General features: G+C 33.1%; 1 protein-coding gene across 1 annotated transcript in view; it reads left to right on the top strand.

Moving 5' to 3' along the window:
* LOC143257705 (annexin A6-like) overlaps positions 1–19,132 on the top strand; it is an 81,613-nt gene that overhangs the window by 60,125 nt on the left and 2,356 nt on the right. The window contains exons 14-19 of the mRNA XM_076516743.1: positions 10,793–10,874; positions 11,951–12,045; positions 13,374–13,578; positions 15,954–16,033; positions 16,745–16,798; positions 18,214–18,403. Coding sequence (XP_076372858.1) covers positions 10,793–10,874; positions 11,951–12,045; positions 13,374–13,578; positions 15,954–16,033; positions 16,745–16,798; positions 18,214–18,403 — 706 coding nt within the window. The remainder of the gene's footprint in view (positions 1–10,792; positions 10,875–11,950; positions 12,046–13,373; positions 13,579–15,953; positions 16,034–16,744; positions 16,799–18,213; positions 18,404–19,132) is intronic.

The raw sequence follows: 19,132 nt of genomic DNA, 5'->3' as shown, positions 1-19,132 counted from the left end.
TCTTGGGCTACTCTTTTACCAACGAATAGTGGGATTGACCGTCACATTATACACCCCCACGGCTGGGAGGGCGAGCATGTTTAGCGCAACGCGGGCGCGAACCCGCGACCCTCGGATTACGAGTCGCACGCCTTACGCGCTTGGCCATGCCAGGCTCTTTTAACAAGTAAACATTTATCTAAGAACGGAGGAAATGTTTTACGTTTAACACGTTATTTTCATGGAGGTAATAAAGCGCATTTTATTTCCGTGTGAAAATAATCAAGCAACTGATTTGAAGTTTTGTTTTGGATTACGCACAAAGCTACATGAGGGCTATCTGCGCTAGTCGCCCCTAATTTAGCAGTGTAAGACTAGAAGGAAGTAAGCTAGTCATCACCACCCACCGCCAACTCTTGGTCTACTCTTTTACCAATGAATAGTGGGATTGACCGTCATATTATAACTCCCTCACAGCAGAAAGGGCGAGCATGTTTGGTGTGACGGGGATTCGAACCCGTAACCCTCAGATTACGAGTCGAATGCCTTAACCACCTGGCCATGCCGGGTCTGATTTGAAGTATAGAGCTAATGCGTAGTTTAATAAAATAATTTCCAAAACCTTTTAGAACTTATTGCAACATGCTCTCGAATTATTAAAAAAACAAACGTGTCTGTGTGTTTGTATGACTTCTCGATAATTTTTCTTTTTCCTATTGCTGCTTGTCGCTTGTTCAATGGCTCGCGTGTTTCCTCACATGATGTCGCATTACTGCACTATAGTTGGATAAAAGCCAAACTGTTCCGTGTTGAAACAAATATAGATCACAAAGTATGTGTAAAAACATGCTCTGTTTTTTCAACCCGAGCTTTCAAATAAATTGATTGAAAATAATATGAATAATATTTAGATAGGGTGGTGGCGTTACATTCTTAGAGTTGTCACAAATGTATTTCTGCTTTACTTAAAATCGCGTAAGAACAAAAGTATTTCAATGTATTTCAATACATCTAACATGTATTTAGATGCACGCAAAAATGTTCATAAATGTGTTTGTATGAAAGTCAGCTATTCCATTTTTGATTAATAAGGTTCAATAGATTTAACTTTTACATTCCCACTTTAAATTGAGGTTTACTTTTATTTTATCGTGTAAAGTCTTGTGGATTTTCTTATAAACTAAAACATTTAAAATAAAAAATCAAGTTATTGAACACATTATATAGTTTTAGTTTTTATATTGCTTAAATCTTGTTTGTTTGCTGGGTTATTTTAAGTTATCTTGTGAAAATAATTCAACTTCCACTCCACGTAGCAGTCACAAATTAGTTTATTTCCACCTTTAACATTTCTACAAGCTTGAACACTTGTGCACTGTCATAACTTGTTGCAGGCCTACACTACAAATGACTTTTAAACCTCTAACAAAACCAGGAATAACGCACGATCAACTAACTTACATTAAGTATCTCAATAAGCGCAATGGCTAACACAGACCGAAATATTTCGCACACTAATCAAAACAACTCTATCTTCTTGAAACAAACAAACTATTAATTATTTCATACATAAACTTACTTTGAGATATACTAGAAACTTAACATCACATCCTTAGAACTTTTTACCCAAATTTTAGCGTGCTAGATAACAGTGAGTTAACATTGGGGGCACTTCACTCGCTAATCGAGGGTAATGAGATCAAATTCATTCGTCAAACATGTCCGCCCTTTCAAATGTGGGATCATTATAATATTACTATCAAATCTACTGTTCTTATTAACGAGTTTTCCAAGAACTGGTTATATGTGGTATTGACTGTCTGTCTTCTCTCTAGTCTATCACTTCAAATTTAGCGGCGGCTGGCGCAAAACTCAACAAACAAATCTTTCTCACGCCTAATTCACCAAGTAATGTAACAATATATATAATTTAAGGTTGGGAAATAATGATGTTTTGTTTTTATATTGTTAAACAACGAATTTTACTGAAGAATGATAAAAATATGCAAGTTTTATTTTCTTGAACCAATAAGGTTAGTTTCCTTTCTTTAGCATATATGAACTATATTAATGCTATTTTACGATTGCAATTACCATATAACTATCCCTCTGGTGGCTCAGTGGTGAATCTTAGGGATTAACTTAGTGTTTCGATATTTCTCAGTGAGAAAGAGATCAAGATTGTACCCAGGACCACCCAAAGAACTTAAATACCGATAATTAGAAACAGTCGTGAGAACAGCACAGATAACACTGCACAACAATTTTTTTGAAAAGTTTTGCTTCCTGAAAGGTTTTGCTGATTGTGACAGGTACCTGGTGGGTATGCACAAATATAGTTTTGGTTTTGCTTCATCACGTAGGAACTTTGAGAATAAGGACAGTTAACTGTTTACCGACAATAACGTATTTAATTGCGTTTATGTTTCTAATACGCTATTAAGTTCAACATGATTAAAAGTGTTTTGCTCCTGATTTTCGTTTGTATTCAATGTCCGGTGCATCACGTTGCAGTGTCCAACAGTAGTCAGCAAGCATTGACGGATTCCAGTTACCCTGATATCGTTTTTCCATTGTAGCAATGTCCTGACAAAACTGAAGATTTTGATGAAACTGTACGTGATGGGCAAATCTGGATGCGATTTTCGTGATCAGTAGCCAAAAATCTAAAAGGAACACCAAACAGTGTTTAAGAAACAAAAACTTTGTTGTGCAGTGTAATCAATTGTGTAACTATGTTACAAAAAATAATAAATTAAATAAATAAATGGATTATCACCATTACGAAGCATGTGAGGTGGGAAGATGGTGCATTGCTATAACTACTTAGGTCTTATTAAAACATTTATGTTAGTAACGAATGAATTGCTGAATCACCACGTCAGTTAAACGTTAAACAGAACCATTTACGAAACTTAGAAGATTAAATACACATAAAACCTCATTACTATAAAATTATATTGTTTCTTAGCTTCTGTTAATGATTGAATTTCCCCAGTTTATTGTTGACATACGCAAATCGTACATCATTGAATATTTATGCGTTCATAATACAATGCATAATATTTGTTAACAAAAGCAAGACGCTCATACAATAAATATATCCCAGTAAAATATATCAACAACATTTTAAATTAATTTTATGTTATTTCAAATCCATAAACAGCGTAATCTTCTAAATAACATGAATAAATATTTTTATATACTTCCTAATATCCCGTCGCACCAAACATGCTCGCCCTTTCAGCCGTGGGGCGTTATAAAGTCACGGTCAATCCCATTATTCGTTAGTAAAAAAGTAGCCCAAGAGTTGGCGGTGAGTGACGATGACTAGCTGCTTTCTAACTAGTCTTACACTGCTAAATTAGGGACGACTAACGCAGATAGCCCTCGTGTAGCTTGGCGCAAAATTAAATAAACAAAGAAACATTATCCTGATATACATAATAATAATATTTAAATAAAACGTGTAACTAAATGCTTATGAGAAAGAGAATTTTTTTTTCTAATACCACTTAAAAATATAACTGGTTTCTCGAGGTTATGCTGTTGAAAAGAATTTAGGCCTTGGAATAATTTTAGGTACTTTTTGGCCATTTTTATTCGTGACTACAGTGAAGGCATTCTTAAATAATTTCATAAGCGAACTAATAAACTTATTTGAGATTTTTTTCAGAAATGTTTTATAAAGTCAAACAGGTTTTAAAATGAAGTATTTTTTGGGAATTTTTTTATTTGAGAACATTTAATTATTGTCTCTTTTAAATGTAGAACACCGAAATAAACTATTTGTTCTACGCTGTGACTTGTGTCAAGCAGTATGTTTGTTGAAGGACACCACCGTCTTACCTAATCATTTATGATTTTGAGCTGCCTAACAATGGCGTACGTCCTGTTTTCCCAACATGGAACATTACTTTATGCACGTTAGAGAGTTATTTGATACTAGCTCAACTGAGTATCTTAAAATGACAGAAATATTTATCATATCTTTGGAATAGCAAGTTGAACAGAACAGAGCCCAGTATATGTAAACGTCTGACTAAAACTTTAACGATATTACTTTACACTTAAAAAAGAATTGCATATTTATCTCAAACAATTCCGACCTGGCATAGCCTTTTCGTTAGGACACACAACTCGCAACGTGTGGGTTATGGGCTCGAATCCCATCACCGAACATGCTTTCCCTTTCACCCGTAAGGGTATTATAAAGCAATGTTCAATCCCACCATTCACTGGTAAAAAGTATACCCAGAATTGGCTGTGGGTAGTATTGATTAATTGTCTCCCCTTTATCCTGTCATTTCAAAGTTATGGATGGCTTAAGTACATAACAATCTTGTAGCTTCGCACGAAATTTAAAACAAACGATCAAACAATTACTGACCTTACTGTACTGAAATGTCAGGTTGAACTATTATATCTTGATCAACAGGGCAAGCTGTGTAATTGCATCGAAGGTAAAAAATAAATGGCACGTATATTATTAAATTTCCTTATCTCAACGTCATCATTAAGACTCGCAGTTCCTTCTATCTAGCATTTAATTTACCAAATATATAGATTACAACAATATGTATATATATACACCAGAAGTTTTAATGTATTAAATGTCACTTCACGAAATTTGGTGAGATTTTAGTAAACATAACATGTCTTTAGTGGCCACTTTATTAGGTACACCTATCTAGTACCGGGTAGGACCCCATTTTGCCTCCAGGACAGTCTGAATTATTTGCGGCATGGATTCAACAAGGTTCTGGAAACATTTCTCAGGAATTTTGGTCCATGCTGACTCGATAGCATCACGCAGTTCCTGGAGGTTTGTCGGACACACATTCATGCTGCAAACCTCCCGTTCCATTTCATCACAAAGGTGCTCTATTGGATTGAGAGCTGGGGACTGTGTAGGCCGTTGAAGTACACTGAAGTCACTGTCATGTTCGTGGAATCAGCTTGAAATAATGTGTGCTTTGTGACATGGTACATTATCCTGTTGGAAGTAGCCATTGAAAAGTGGGTAGATTGTGACCATGGTCAGCAACAATGCTTGGGTACGCTGTTGCATTCAAATGATGCTCAGTTGGTAGTAAGAGGCCTAGTGTGTGCGAAGAATGCATTCCCCACACCCTTACACCACCACCATCCGCATGTACAGTTGACGCAGAATGGATAAATGGATTCGTGCTTTTTACGCCAACTTCTGATCCTACCAGTTGAGTGTTGCAGCATAAAAATCGAGATTTGTCAGATCAGGCAACGTTTTTCCAATCTTCAGTCGTCCAGTTTTGGTGATCCCGTGCACATTGTAATCTCGTCTTTCTATTCTTAGCTGACAGGAGTGGAACCCAACAAGGTCTTCTGCTGCTGTAGCCCATCCATTTGAAGGTTCGACACACTGTGTATTTAGAGATGCCCTTTTGCCCGCCACTGTTGTAAAGAGTAGTTATTTGAGTATTTGTGGCCTTCCTGTCAGCTTGAACGAGCTGGCCATTCTTCTCTGACCTCTCTCATTAACAAGGTGTTTTCGTCCACAGAACTACCGCTCAGTGGATATTTCTTGTTTTTCTCACCATTCTTGGTACACTCTAGAGACTGTAATGTGTGAAGATCCCAGGAGGTCAGCAGTTTCTGAGATGTTGGTGCCAGACGTGGTGGTTTCCTTGCGCAAAGCTACGCGAGGGTTATCTGCGCTAGCCGTCCCTAATTTAGCAGTGTAAGACCAGAGGGAATGTAACTAGTCATCACCACCCACCGTCAACTTTTGGGCTACTCTTACACTAACGAATAATGGGAATGACTGTCACTTTATAACGCTCTCACAGCTGAAAGTGTGGGCATGTTTGGTGGGATAAGAATTCGAACCCGCGACCATCAAATTACGAGTCGAGTGGTTTAACCACCTGGCTACGCCGAGCCTGATGTTTGGTCGAACAATAACTGAACCTCTTGACCATGTCTGCATGATTTATATATCGAGTTGTAGCCACGAGTTTCTGTTAGACTATTTGCGTTAAAGAACAGGTGTATCTACCTAATAAAGTGGCCATTGAGTGTATCAAAAATCGGATTTTCAGTTAAGTATATTTACTAAAGCTCGTTTTTGAATTTATGGAGTTAAATTCTGACTTAGACTTTCACAAGTAGTCTGAGTACATGTTAAGATTAAAAGTAATTTTTTAGTTTCCAAATTTCCTTTGCATAGCTTCCCAGACGAATATCAAAAAATATTTTAAGAGTAAAACTTATAAGCTTTTTTTTCTACTCTAACACTATATGAGCTCGATCCACATGATCGACCTTGTAACTACTACAGCAAGCACACGAAGTAAATCTGAATTGTTGTTTTTTTATTTCTAGACTGACTGCATATTGTAACAAAAATTTACAATTATTTATCCGAAAATTTCATGCTAATAATATTTTACATCTGTTCTTGTTTAACTTTATTGCCCTTTCTTTTTTGTTGTTTGTTTTTTAATTTCGCGCAAAGCTACACGAGGGTTATCTGCGCTACCGTTCATAATTTTGCAGTGTAAGATTAAAGGGAAGGCAGCTAGTCATCACCGCCCACCGCCAACTCTTGGGCTACTCTTTTACCAAAGAATAGTGGGATTGACCTTCACATTATAATTCCCCATGACCGAAAGGGCGAACATGTTTGGTGCGATCGTGATTCGAACCCACCACCCTCGGATTACAAGTCGAGTGGCTTAACCACCTGGCCATACCAGGCCATCAAATTTTGTTCCTGGACAGTATGTGTTATTTCTTAATTGCTTATGTTGTAAAAGTACAGAATATGGTCATTATTCCCTTCAAACTTTGCTTTTTTGACCAGGATAGTGAAATTTACAAATTAATCTATTTTTTTATGTAAAAACAGGCAAATTTGTACATTTTCTTTTACACAAGGTCTGAATGAAACAACGTATGAATCAAGATTTACATGTATTTGTAATGCTTCCTTTGACTTGCGACTTGCACACTTTTATCTAACAAATCCCACTCCTTGAACTTAAATGTCAAAAGCTCGGCATTCGACTTTGTTAGGCCAAGGTCTCTGAGAAAGTCAATGAGGTCTCTTTGGTTGGAGTAGTATGGGCTTCTCTCACCAGCTGCACCTCTGAAATTGTAATCTGGATATTCAACGTCTACCACCTCTTCTGATTTGATGCTCTCTTCTGAGGATGGCTGCTTTCTCTCTAGCGAAATAGGTACAGGGAGCTCAGGACAGTGTGGCACTGGGGCGATAGATAATGGAAGGTCCAGATACATGATAGTAGATGCATTCTTTCCACCCCGACGTTTGGAAGGGTCCACCACGCAGAAGTAGCAATTGCTTGAGTGGTCAGTGGGTTCACGCCAAATTCTTGGAATAGCGAACTTCATGGTTCTCACACCGCTTACGAGCTGACTTTTTAACAAAGAAGGTATTTAATGTCATCCTACAAATACTAGCGTCCGCAGTTAATTCACTAAAGTTGAATGGTTTGTAATGTTTAAAATCTCTAAACCTTCCTGATGAAATATCTGTAGTTTTCCGATTAATGAGCGTTTATAGCCTCTGTGGTTCATAGTATACTGCCTGTAGCAGACCAACAATATATATCTGTCTTCTCATGTTGTGATGGCTACCTCTGACACTCATTAAGACGAGATTCTTGAAAATTCAGCTGGCCCAACAATACGCCAGTGTTTTCGTAGAACAGATATTATTGATTCGTACACTCAAGAATTCTCTACAATTTTAGAGAACAAATTTAACAATACATAACGTGCATTAAACTGAAACAAGCGTAGATATTAAACTATATGCACAACACTAAATCTTCAAAATTTCAGAAAATTTCGGCAAACAACTAATCATTACCGAAAACCGTAATACTAATAGATAGCTTTAACGATAAGAAATGCACTGTAGCTTGCTTTCTTGATATCGAGAAAGCTTTTGACACTGTAAAGCATAATGGTTCAAGATTCAAATGAGAAGAAATTGAGTTACTAGCAGGAGTTTTCTGCTGGTTATATAAATTTCTTGACGGCAGAAAATGTAGAATAAATGTCAAGAGCACATATTTGCAAGTACTTTACTCCAGCGGAGAAGGCCCGGCATGGCCAAGCGTGTTAAGGCGTGTGACTCGTAATCTGAGGGGCGCGGGTTCGCATCCCCATCGCGCTAAACATGCTTAGCCGTGGGGGCATTATATAGTGACGATCAATCCCACTATTCTTTGGTAAAAGTTGGCGGTGGGTGGGGATGCCTTCCCTTTCTTATAGCAAAGCCACATGGGGCTATCTTCTGAGCCCACCGACGGAAATCGAACTCCTAATTTCAGCGTTGTAAATTCATAGACTTACCGCTGTACTTGCGGGGGCTCAATAGCATGAAATAGTTTACAACTAGTTTGAAATCAGAAAGTAGAGTAATGTCAGAAATATAAAATAAAATTAATATTATTCGCAAAATCTCTTAAATTACATAGAAAGTCTCCTATGTCAATAACTGATAGAACCACTTCTTGTTACCAGCTCGTCAACAAAAAATGTAGGCCTAACGTATAGTTCAAAATTAACTTGGAGAAAATATATATCTGAAATTACGAAAAAAAAATGTGGCAACGAGTAAAGTATCTCAAAAGATTAAAAGCAAAAAACACAGGAGCGTAGAATATGCATGCCCGGCATAATTAAATGTAGCAAAAAGAGATTTTTAAAAAAAAAATCTAAATGATACAAAATTCAACACTAAACACAGCCTTCAGCGTACTAAAAATTCACAAACTCAACATTTTTGGATAATTACGCAAACAAAACTTATTTCCTCTAAAAGACAGATTCATAGATTGTTCGTTCGGCTACTTTAATAAAAATGTATGTTAAATTGATTTATTAACAAAAATAGACTGGTATATCATACATGATGTTAATAGGGTTAAGTGCTCCTCACAATTAAATGTCTACGTTAGAAATAAAATCACCGCTACTAGATATTAAAATTATTTTACCAAGAGTTAAGACACCATCGTGTTATTTAAAAAGGGAATTTTATGTATAAATACGCACTGCTGAACATCTCTTGTGAACAAGTGTAATTTGATTCTGGAATTGTTTGTGACCTTAAATAACCAAATGAAGCGATTTATTACGGTATGAACTATTTGTAAGAGTTTTTGACCAAATTAAGTGAACAATTTAAAATTATACTAAATACTGCTACCATAATATTCAAAGACACAGTCCGGAAAAGGCGAAGAAGTTGACTCAGTGTTTTGTATTAGACTACAAGAAGTAGCATTTGACAGTTCTTAAAGTTAAATCATTTATTCAGCAGGGAAGAAGAGGCCGAAAATGTACCTCATCCTTCTGGGTCCTCAGTAACATAAAATCCCGGTGCCGAACATCGAACGAATGAATACACGGGCTAAATGTTGCGTCTTTTTTCTATAAAAAATATTTAATACAAATATAGTCATCTGAAAATTTTTTGTGGAGCCGATGTGGATTAGGCTTTCTCTTTTTATTTATCTTCTGATTATTTCAAGAAAACACCAACTGAAACTACCATATTAATCCAATGTTATGCATTTTATGGTAGGTGATGGAAATTATTTATTAAAGCCACCAAGAGAGATCTTTTCAATACTAAAACAACTAAACTCCCACCAACTAATATGAAATGCGGTATGCTCTCAATGATCTTAAAAACCGTGGTGCTATATGTCGATACTTGCTGGATATAGCTGTTTTCAAAGTCGGTTGACATACATATCATGGAGGGACGACGAACATGAGTTTTACAAATCACCTTCGTAATAAACATCAAAATATTACAATCAGCCCAGATTCTACATACTCGAATCAGAGTGTTAACATAAATTCTAATAAAAATGAACAAAATAGTCCGATTTGTTGTTGGGTATTTACCTTCCTGTTGGACAAGCTTATTTTGGAAATGTGTTTTCATTATAAAACTTTGTGTTATATTAACTGTATTAATAGGCAAGGTGATACATACTGTTTCTTATAAAATGTAATTCTTTTATGTGTTTTGCCAGTCTGCTTAGTTTTTTTTTTTTATATAGAAATTGCTTAGTTTTATTTTATTTTAGAAATATTCAATTGACAGTATCTTTATGTTTTTCATGGCCTGTTTCTGTTAACCTAAGATAAGAGTTTTTATTTATTTTAATTTCATTTTAGGTGTCTGTACCTGTCAGAAGAGTATCTGTCACTACACTTGACCCTCTAGTCACCAGGATTAAAATATCTTTTCACAATGGAGTTATATGTATGTATTTTGTGAAATGTAAATATTCCATAGACTATTTGATCCATTTGTGCAATATCAAGTTTTTATTAAAGAAAGGAAAAAATAAGGGACATTATGATACGTGAAAATTCTACATCATATGAGATCATCATCCACTTATTTTTACAGTCACTATTTTATATGGCTAGGTTTTTTATTGAGTAGTATTTTCAAAACATAAGAATAATAGTTCTTATAAAGTTCTCACATTACTTAAATTTTTTATTATGGTGTACAATAATGGGATATGTATACTGTGTTTTTGCTTAAGTTTAACTTATGATTAACAGTGCAAATTGCTGAGAACTATAATTCCATAACTTGAGGAAATAACTTTGATATTTCATCAACTTTTTTTAGAATAAATAAAAGTTGTATATTATGGCACACTTATAGGTTACAACATAATGTATATAATAGTTTTGGGAGTGTGTTTTTCATTTATCATGTATTTAGAGTGGTTAATTTTTTTAACTATAATATTACCATCTTCTTTAGCAACAAGCCACACTTTTCCCACAAGAGTCCTTTGACCCTGTAGCTGATGCTGCTGTATTAAGAGAATGCATGAAAGGACTAGGTAATTACTTCAACTCCCATACAGGAGATCATTTATCTAATCAGAGGTTTAGGGCTAGCTGTGAGTCTGTTTGTGTACACTCATCCCAGATATGTGTGTATGATTGATCTAAAAGATGAGGGCACTGTAACAATACCAGGAAAGGTTGAAATCTTGCAACTTTTCCTTTGAGAAAAGAAGAATTAGGAGATCTAATTGAGGTGTTTAAGATTGTAAAGGGAATTGATAAAGTTAATGTATTATCTTTTTTCCCTACGTAACAGCATGAATAATAGGACTAGATGCAAATATAAATTTTGACAGGGTAAGAGTAACTTCAGCTAAGACAGTTTTTTATTTTTCATAATTGGGTAGTTAGTTTTTGGAGTGGGTTGCTTTTGGATGTTGTGAAAGCAGTAAATTTAAGAGAGTGTAAGAGAAAGCATGATAAATATATGAATGATAAGGGCTGACTTTAAGATTTTTTAAAAATTTATTTATTAATAGTTTTAGTTTAGTTTGGAGGATGTAACAACCAAGATGGATCTATCAATCCTATTTTGTCCCAAAATGTTATGTTATATGTTAAATACATTTGTGTTGTAATACTTGCCAATGACAAACAAAGAGGAATAAAAATTTTCTCAAAAAATGTTTAAATTGTGAAAATAATAAATATTTGTATAAATTACATGGGCCAAGCTCACATCAGTAGTTTGCATCCATTACCAAAAAAAAAAAAAATCTTTTTTTTTGAGACTTTGGTACATTTCAAGAGTGATAGTGAAAAATCACCCACCATCAACTCTTAGGTTACTCTTCTCTGAACTGAATATTGGGTTTTAGTTTTAATAAACTAAAGGAAAAGCAAATGCCATTAGCCACTGTGTAGCTTTCCACAAAATCTAATAAATCAACCTTGTGTTTTTCTTTTTTCCATGAAAGAATCATTACAGTGTAGAGATAAACATCTTTTGATTCCAAAAATAACTTTGAAGGTGTTTGTTTTGATGTATGTGCTTCGATTATATTATCAGATTGCTAAGTATCACACGTATTAACTACATAACTTTAATTTTTTTCTTTAAATCTTTCAGGAACTGATGAAAAACCCATGATTGAGATTTTGGGACATCGTACCAATGCTGAAAGACAAAAGATAGCTCTTTCCTATAAAACTCAGTTTGGACGAGTAACTTTCCATTTCTTAAGTTATTAGCTTGTTGGACAGTTTATTTTCATTGTGTTGTTATTGGATGCTTTCCAAATTCTGTTAACCTCTGAATGTGAATTTCTAAGTTAAGCTTAGGTCTGTGATATTTCAGAGAGAAAGGATCAAATATTTGGAATTCACATTTTAAGAAGTAACATCACACTTTGAGTTTGAAATCAACAGTTTTACTTCTTTCTTAGGTGATTTTTATTGCTATATTTTAAAGGAGAAACTTGGGAAAGTGGTTGTAGACCATTAAATTAATTTTGGTAGTTGTACAGAGAACACTTTTTAGAACTGGTGTTTGGAATTACAAAGTATTTGAAATTGTGAATTAAGGTTTTCTGAAAAAACAAACATACAAATAGTGGGAACAGGTGTATAACCATATAACCACTGAGTTTAAGTACTTAAAATCACTATATCCTAATTTACATAAAATGGGTTTGACTTGTAACCATGATATACCTAACAAACAGGTTGCCAGTTACCTACCTGTTTCATTAATATCTTTTCTAATGCCTTTTATTATTTGAAATAGCTACTTTAAACATAATTTTACACTAGAATATGAAAGCTTTCTTTTGACAAAAAAACAACAGTAAATCCATGGTAGTGAGGTGGATCCAAACTTCGGTTACTGATTATAGTGTACATACAGTTTTCAATCAGGCCTCAGGACAACATCCTCTTCAAATGTACAAGTATTCTCATTTTCATGTTGAGATGGCATTTTTGTAATTTTTATTCATTGATTACTCTCTCAACCAAGGAACATTATGATCTTTTTGTCTGTAGTGTTTTAATGATTTATTTTAGTGATGTTAAGCCATTTTATGACATCGACTGTACTTTCATATTATATCTAATTATTAGTCCTGGAGGTATTACTTTCCCACAATTTTATTCACTTGGAATAATCTTTTGAACATAAATACATGCATGCTAAATTTTAAAATACAATTAATGATTACTCAACATTAATATTTATATCAAACCTAATCTACATGTGTATAATTGATACAAATAAGACCTGCATTATGAACTGTTGGTTGATTGTGTGTTTTGCTGTGTAAGTATTAAGAACTTTTGGAGAACACCACTTATATTTGAACCTTTGGAATTATGAATTTTAAGTGTGAGTAAGCTTGAAGTATCTTCAGTGGATGTGATTAAGGATCAGGAATTTTATGCATGTAAGATGTTATTAAGACTAGATAAAAACATTAATTGAGCTAATCTTTCAAAAACTGTAAATTACATGTCTGAATGAAAATGTTAACGTTAGGTTGTTTTCATTATTTCAGGATCTAATTCATGATCTTAAAAGTGAATTAAGTGGAAATTTTGAAGATGCTTTGGTGGCATTAATGACTCCTGTTGCTGACTTCCTTGCCTCTGAATTAAATAAAGCTTTGTCAGGACTTGGGACCAAAGAAGACACATTGGTAGAAATACTGTGTACAAGAAGGAATGAAGAAATTAAAGCTATTACTGAAGCATATGAAAGATGTATGATCATAGCTTAAACATTGGTATAATTTTAGATGCACACATATACTTGCAAACATTTTCTATAAAAGAGAGGTTTAGGCTGTTAAAATATTAGTTAACCTTAGCACTAAAGTTTTATTCACATTTTGGTGAAATAACTATGATAGGTAGACACCTATGTTCACATGAGATAACAATACCTATGCCATGACCATTTGAGGGAGCTGTAAATTTTGAGCTATGTCAATTCTCATCATCCAAGCTAAATACTCCTTCACTCCAAAATTGTAGTTCCTAAAGCTTTGCAAAGCTCCACTGCATGGGTGAAAATTATATTCAATCTACCTGAGCTGTCTTGACTTACATGAACTTGCTTGAAATTGCAGTTATCAACTTTTTGTTTTGTGAATTTCTTTAATTAATTTGAGAATATGTTTTTATGTCATAAACCCAATATTAGTGTTCTTTAAACAAAACTTTAAAGGTTGCTTTGTCATTCTTGTGTGTGTGTTCATTTATTGAATGGCTGGGCCTGTTAAGTGATTAGTGTGGTATTCAGGCTGTACTAAATTCACAACAGCTAAATCAACCACTAAATTTTTAATATCCTATTAATAATTTGTGCAAAATTCATAAAATTATGAAAATTTCTAAAATCTCACAAAAACTTATAATTTTAATCATAACTCTCAATTTTTAATTTTTGTTATGACACAAAGGGGTGAAAATCTTCATTAAGACTATTGCCACTATTTTCAAGAAAGAGATAATGCAAAAAAAAGTGCTAATATGTGCTAATTTATTTTTATTTTAATTCCTTAATTTCTCATTAAATATTAAAAATAGGACAATAAAATATAAGTTGTTTTTCACACTTAAAATTAGTGTTAACTTTAAGCATATAAAAGGTCAATGGGAATTTTAACAACCACAGAGAATCTGGAAATGTTAAACTGTATCTTGTTAAAGGAATGTGTACTTAACTTCCATGATGAACATTTATGGTTAAAATACAAGTTTGAGTACACTGATCTTCCAGTTTTCTCTTTCTTCAAGATTATATTTTGTGTGGTGGGTCTGCTTATGGACTGTTGCTCAGGAATACAGTTATACTGCAGGAGAACTTTTCACAATACACTCTGATATTATTTAGCTTCTCTTCTATACTTGTTTTCGAATTTTTCCAACTGTGCAGTGATGACAACTTACAAAGGCACGTTTAGCAACCCACAGCCACTGAAGTCAATGGAAGGTGTTTATGAATGGTATAGCATTATTTCTCATTTCTACTTGCGTCGTTTGGAGAAACTAGCATATTGTCTTTAGACCCATGGTTTGTTGATTTGATATCCATCCAATGCTGTTTTCTTGCAGTATAGCATTGTTAGAACATTAGTATAGTAGTATTCAGAAATCACCTGCATTTTCCTAAACTCTTTGATGTTTAACTTATCATTATAAAAATAACCTGACCACCATAAATCCTATAGAAAAATACTTTTGCAACATGATCTGCACCAATTTTTAAAGGTAAACAGAATGGCAATACATTTTCCAAACATTTACAGAAAATTAAGTAGATATACACTTTAAGTAATGTGATGGTTTGCTTCTGCTAACGAATTTTGTCAGAACTGTTTATATTGTATTCAACAATAGGTTATTTGTATGGCTATGTGTACTTGAAGAAGGAAGTTTGAACATGGCTTTTGCAACACTAAATGTACGAGAATAATCTTGTTTATAGATTCATTTGATGGAAATTAAAGTTAATTATTAATAATAATATGATGGTAACATTGATATGTGTGTGTGAAAGTAAAAAAAAATTAATTTGTGAACGTTTCAGAAGGCATATTTTCCATCTTCAACAAACTATATTAAAGAAAGTAAAATATTAGGTATGAAAACTTATAAATTTCTAAACTTTTCGACATTTTGTAAAGAGGAATTAAAATACAGAGTAAATAATGAAATTAATTTAAAAGAAAGAGTAGGATAGTGCAACAATTGAAACAGTATCACCATTCTTTTGTGAAATTATGTAAGTTATTCAAAACAGACTTAATTTTAGTAAAGTTGTGTTATAATTTATAGTTGAAAGCTAATTTGCAAGAGATAGATGATTTTGAATAGGAGATCTTTGTGTAAGAAAGCCATTCTAGAGATCCTCATATTTATACATGATCTGTCTTTATAAATAATTACTTTTTGGGTGAATTACAGCAACAAAGTCTGGGCCTTTTGTCTTGAAATCGTAAACCATACGGATGAATAGGAGCATAGTAATTAAGTATGGTAATAATTGTTTTCATAGATCATGAAAAAGTCTTTTGTCTTTTAAATCTGTTTTGATGGCCCTTTGTCATAGCTGATGAATAATATTTTAATAGTGTATGAGAGAAGCTTGGAAGATGATCTGAAGAGTGATACATCAGGAGATTTTCAAAGACTCATGGTTTCCTTGACAACGGTAAGACCGGAAAGTCGTATTATAGTTTGGAAGTCAGAATGTCTATTTTGCAGAATCATGATTTAATATTTACTACTTTGATCTAAAACTGCATAAGCCAAATCTGTTCTATAAATAGCCATGTAAGATGGCCTGTCTATCAATTTGCACTGTTAAAATTTTGACTTAAGAGGCTAGCTTTATACCTTAAAATGACATGGCATTTTGCAACGTACTTATAAGTTTTGCACTGCATTAAAACAGTTATGCTCAGTTTTATGTATTAAGAGATGATAATCTCACTGGATTATTAGATTTAATATTATAATCAGTTTTAAAGTAGAAATATGTTTCTTAAGCAATCAAAACTGTGAATGTTTCAGCACCTAAGGGTGGGCCATCTTCAGGCAACTTACAGTTAACAACAATTTAAATTTTAGTTATTGTTAATCACACAGTATCTGAAGATGCCTTACTTTTATGGGTTGGAACATTTAAAGTTTTAATTATTAAAAGTAACTGTAAATCTGTTCATGATATTAAATGTGTTCATTTTTATTACCTAGTCTGTGTGTGTTTGAAAGTGACTGAAATCAAATATTTAAAATGAAATGAATAAAAATTGTTATATGATCAAATACAGTTTGTGGTTTCAACAAAATTTATTCTTTATGTAGTAACAAACAGTACTTTGTGACCCTCAGTTATCTTAATATTAATTTGTGTTTGTAGGCTGGACGAGAAGAAGGGCCAGCAGATCCAGACCAAGCTGTGAGAGATGCGCAGGTGCTAAATTATTATATTTTTAACTCTGACAGTTTTTTAAAATTATACCTTCATAGCAAAGTTTTTTGATTATTCATTTTAAGTGGTTGATTTAGTAACAATATTAATTGTTTAATTCATTTAACAAGTACAAGTGCTGCTATCTATTATTAACTATTTGTAAAAATTGTTATACGAATAAATAAAACTGCAATGGATTATTTTATAAACATTCAGTACACACAGTGTTTGCTCAAATCCATAAATATTTTATATATATATTGATATTTCTCAATCTTAATTTGTTTTTCAAAATAATGCTTTGAAATATCTGTCATTAATTAGTCTTAAGACACCAATCAGGATGTGTTACAAAATATCTAGAAAATATCTTAAATTTGGATGTAGGATACTTATAAGTGATAATATCCTAAAACTGAGAATGACATTTGTGTATGCAGTATTTTGTTTTTACAAAACTTATATTCTTGATCAATTTGAGTAATATATTGCTCCTTATTCTCCAAGCACTGTACATTTAAATATTTCCTGTCATTGAAATATATATATATACAAAAAATTATTCACCATGTAGGATTGTAAAGTCAATTTTGAAATTATGTATATGCTGTTATGAGGGCAGAAAAATCGTTCAAAGTCTAATCGTGAGAAAAAATCAATGTTGACATTCAAATTATAATCAGTCAATTTTTTGTTATCCAAACAAATTACTAATTTATTTTATAATAGTTTCTTAGAAGCTTCTCTAACAATCTCATTCAAACAATGCTTAGGACTCAACTAGCCATGTTTTGTATGCCAGACTTTAGACATTTTGTGTTTTGCATCCTGTCGCTGCAAAAAACAACAAAACACCATATTTTCCATGGTTTGAATATCAGTTTTCTTATATGATTCTAGGACAAGTTGTTTGGTAATGATGATAAATAAATATGTATATACTGTGTACAAAAATAATTTGATAGTAACCACTCTGTCACATGTTGATCATTGGCTTGAAAGGTACTGAGTCTACTCTCAGCTGTAGTTATAATGGCTCTTTTAATCAGTTTAGTGCTAGTTTTTGAAAAGACACTGTTGTTGTCTAATGACAAACAGACAAGTTCACTTTCAATTAATTTCCTCAAGGCAATAATTTATTATTCTTAACTACAGTTTAATGGCATATATTTTTTATAAAAGTAAATAAAATATCTCAAGAATATAATTTTATTAGCTCGACATTTTGCTATTACAGTATTGTCTGGAGCTATTGATATTTTTTCAGTTCAGATTCATTTGATGAAGCTATAATAGTAACTTATTGAGCTAATAAAGTTACATTATGGTGACATAGGTCATGATTTTATTTAAAATCAATATTTTGCTTTGAATAAAGAAATAATTGTTACCATTCATTTTTTTTTTTCTAATAGGTTTTGAAAGATGCTGGAATTGGCCAGTGGGGAACAGATGAGTCTTCTTTCAATTCTATTTTCTGTTTACGTAGCTATCAACATCTTCGTAGGATTTTCTGGGAATATGAAAAGCTTGCTGGTGTGAGTATTGTAGAAAGTATCAAAAGTGAAATGTCCGGAGATCTGAAAGCTGGAATGCTTGCACTTGGTAAGTGGTTTAGTTCTGCTGTTTTAACGTAATATAGCAAATTTAGATGCAACTCTAGTTTTTATCTAATGATTTTAAAATCCTTGAGCAATTTATCTACTCTTTTAATAATATATATATATATATATATATATAAAAAAGCAACAATGATGGAAAATATAAAATATTCCAGCTTTATTGTGAAATCAATAGAAAAAAGTATGAAAGTTGTGATCTTTAGAGAAAAATCATAGTTGTAGACATATTCAAATTATGATTAACTTTTTGCTTTTCAAAAAATAATTTACCTTTATATATGTACTAGTTCCTTTTCCAAATCTGCTGTAATGTTCTTGCACAGAGAACGAATATGTAGAGTCACTTAGCACTCGAGCTGTTAAGTACATTGACCCAAACCTAGTGAAAAGATTACCGAACTTGGAACAATTATTAACTCTTTCCACCTTTTAGCTCCTTTTGCCTCTTTAATGGCCACTGATGTCACAAAGATGTTTAAATAACAACTCAGTATCTAGGTTTTTTTGTTATCATGCCTGGCCTGGCATGGTGAAATTGTTAAAGCATTTGATTAGTAATCTGAGGATCAGAGGTTTGAATTTCCATCGCTCCTAGCATGGTCCTGGCCCTTTCAGCTATGGGGGCTTCACATGTGATAGTCTATCCCATTATTCATTGGGAAAACAATATCCCAAGAGTTGAATGTTAAATCATAAATGGCTAATACAGATA

The sequence above is a fragment of the Tachypleus tridentatus genome, chromosome 7 (assembly GCF_004210375.1).
Source record: "Tachypleus tridentatus isolate NWPU-2018 chromosome 7, ASM421037v1, whole genome shotgun sequence".
NCBI lineage: Eukaryota > Metazoa > Arthropoda > Merostomata > Xiphosura > Limulidae > Tachypleus > Tachypleus tridentatus.
The sequence above is the reverse complement of the archived record's forward strand: the minus strand, read 5'-3'. Positions and strand labels throughout refer to the sequence as shown.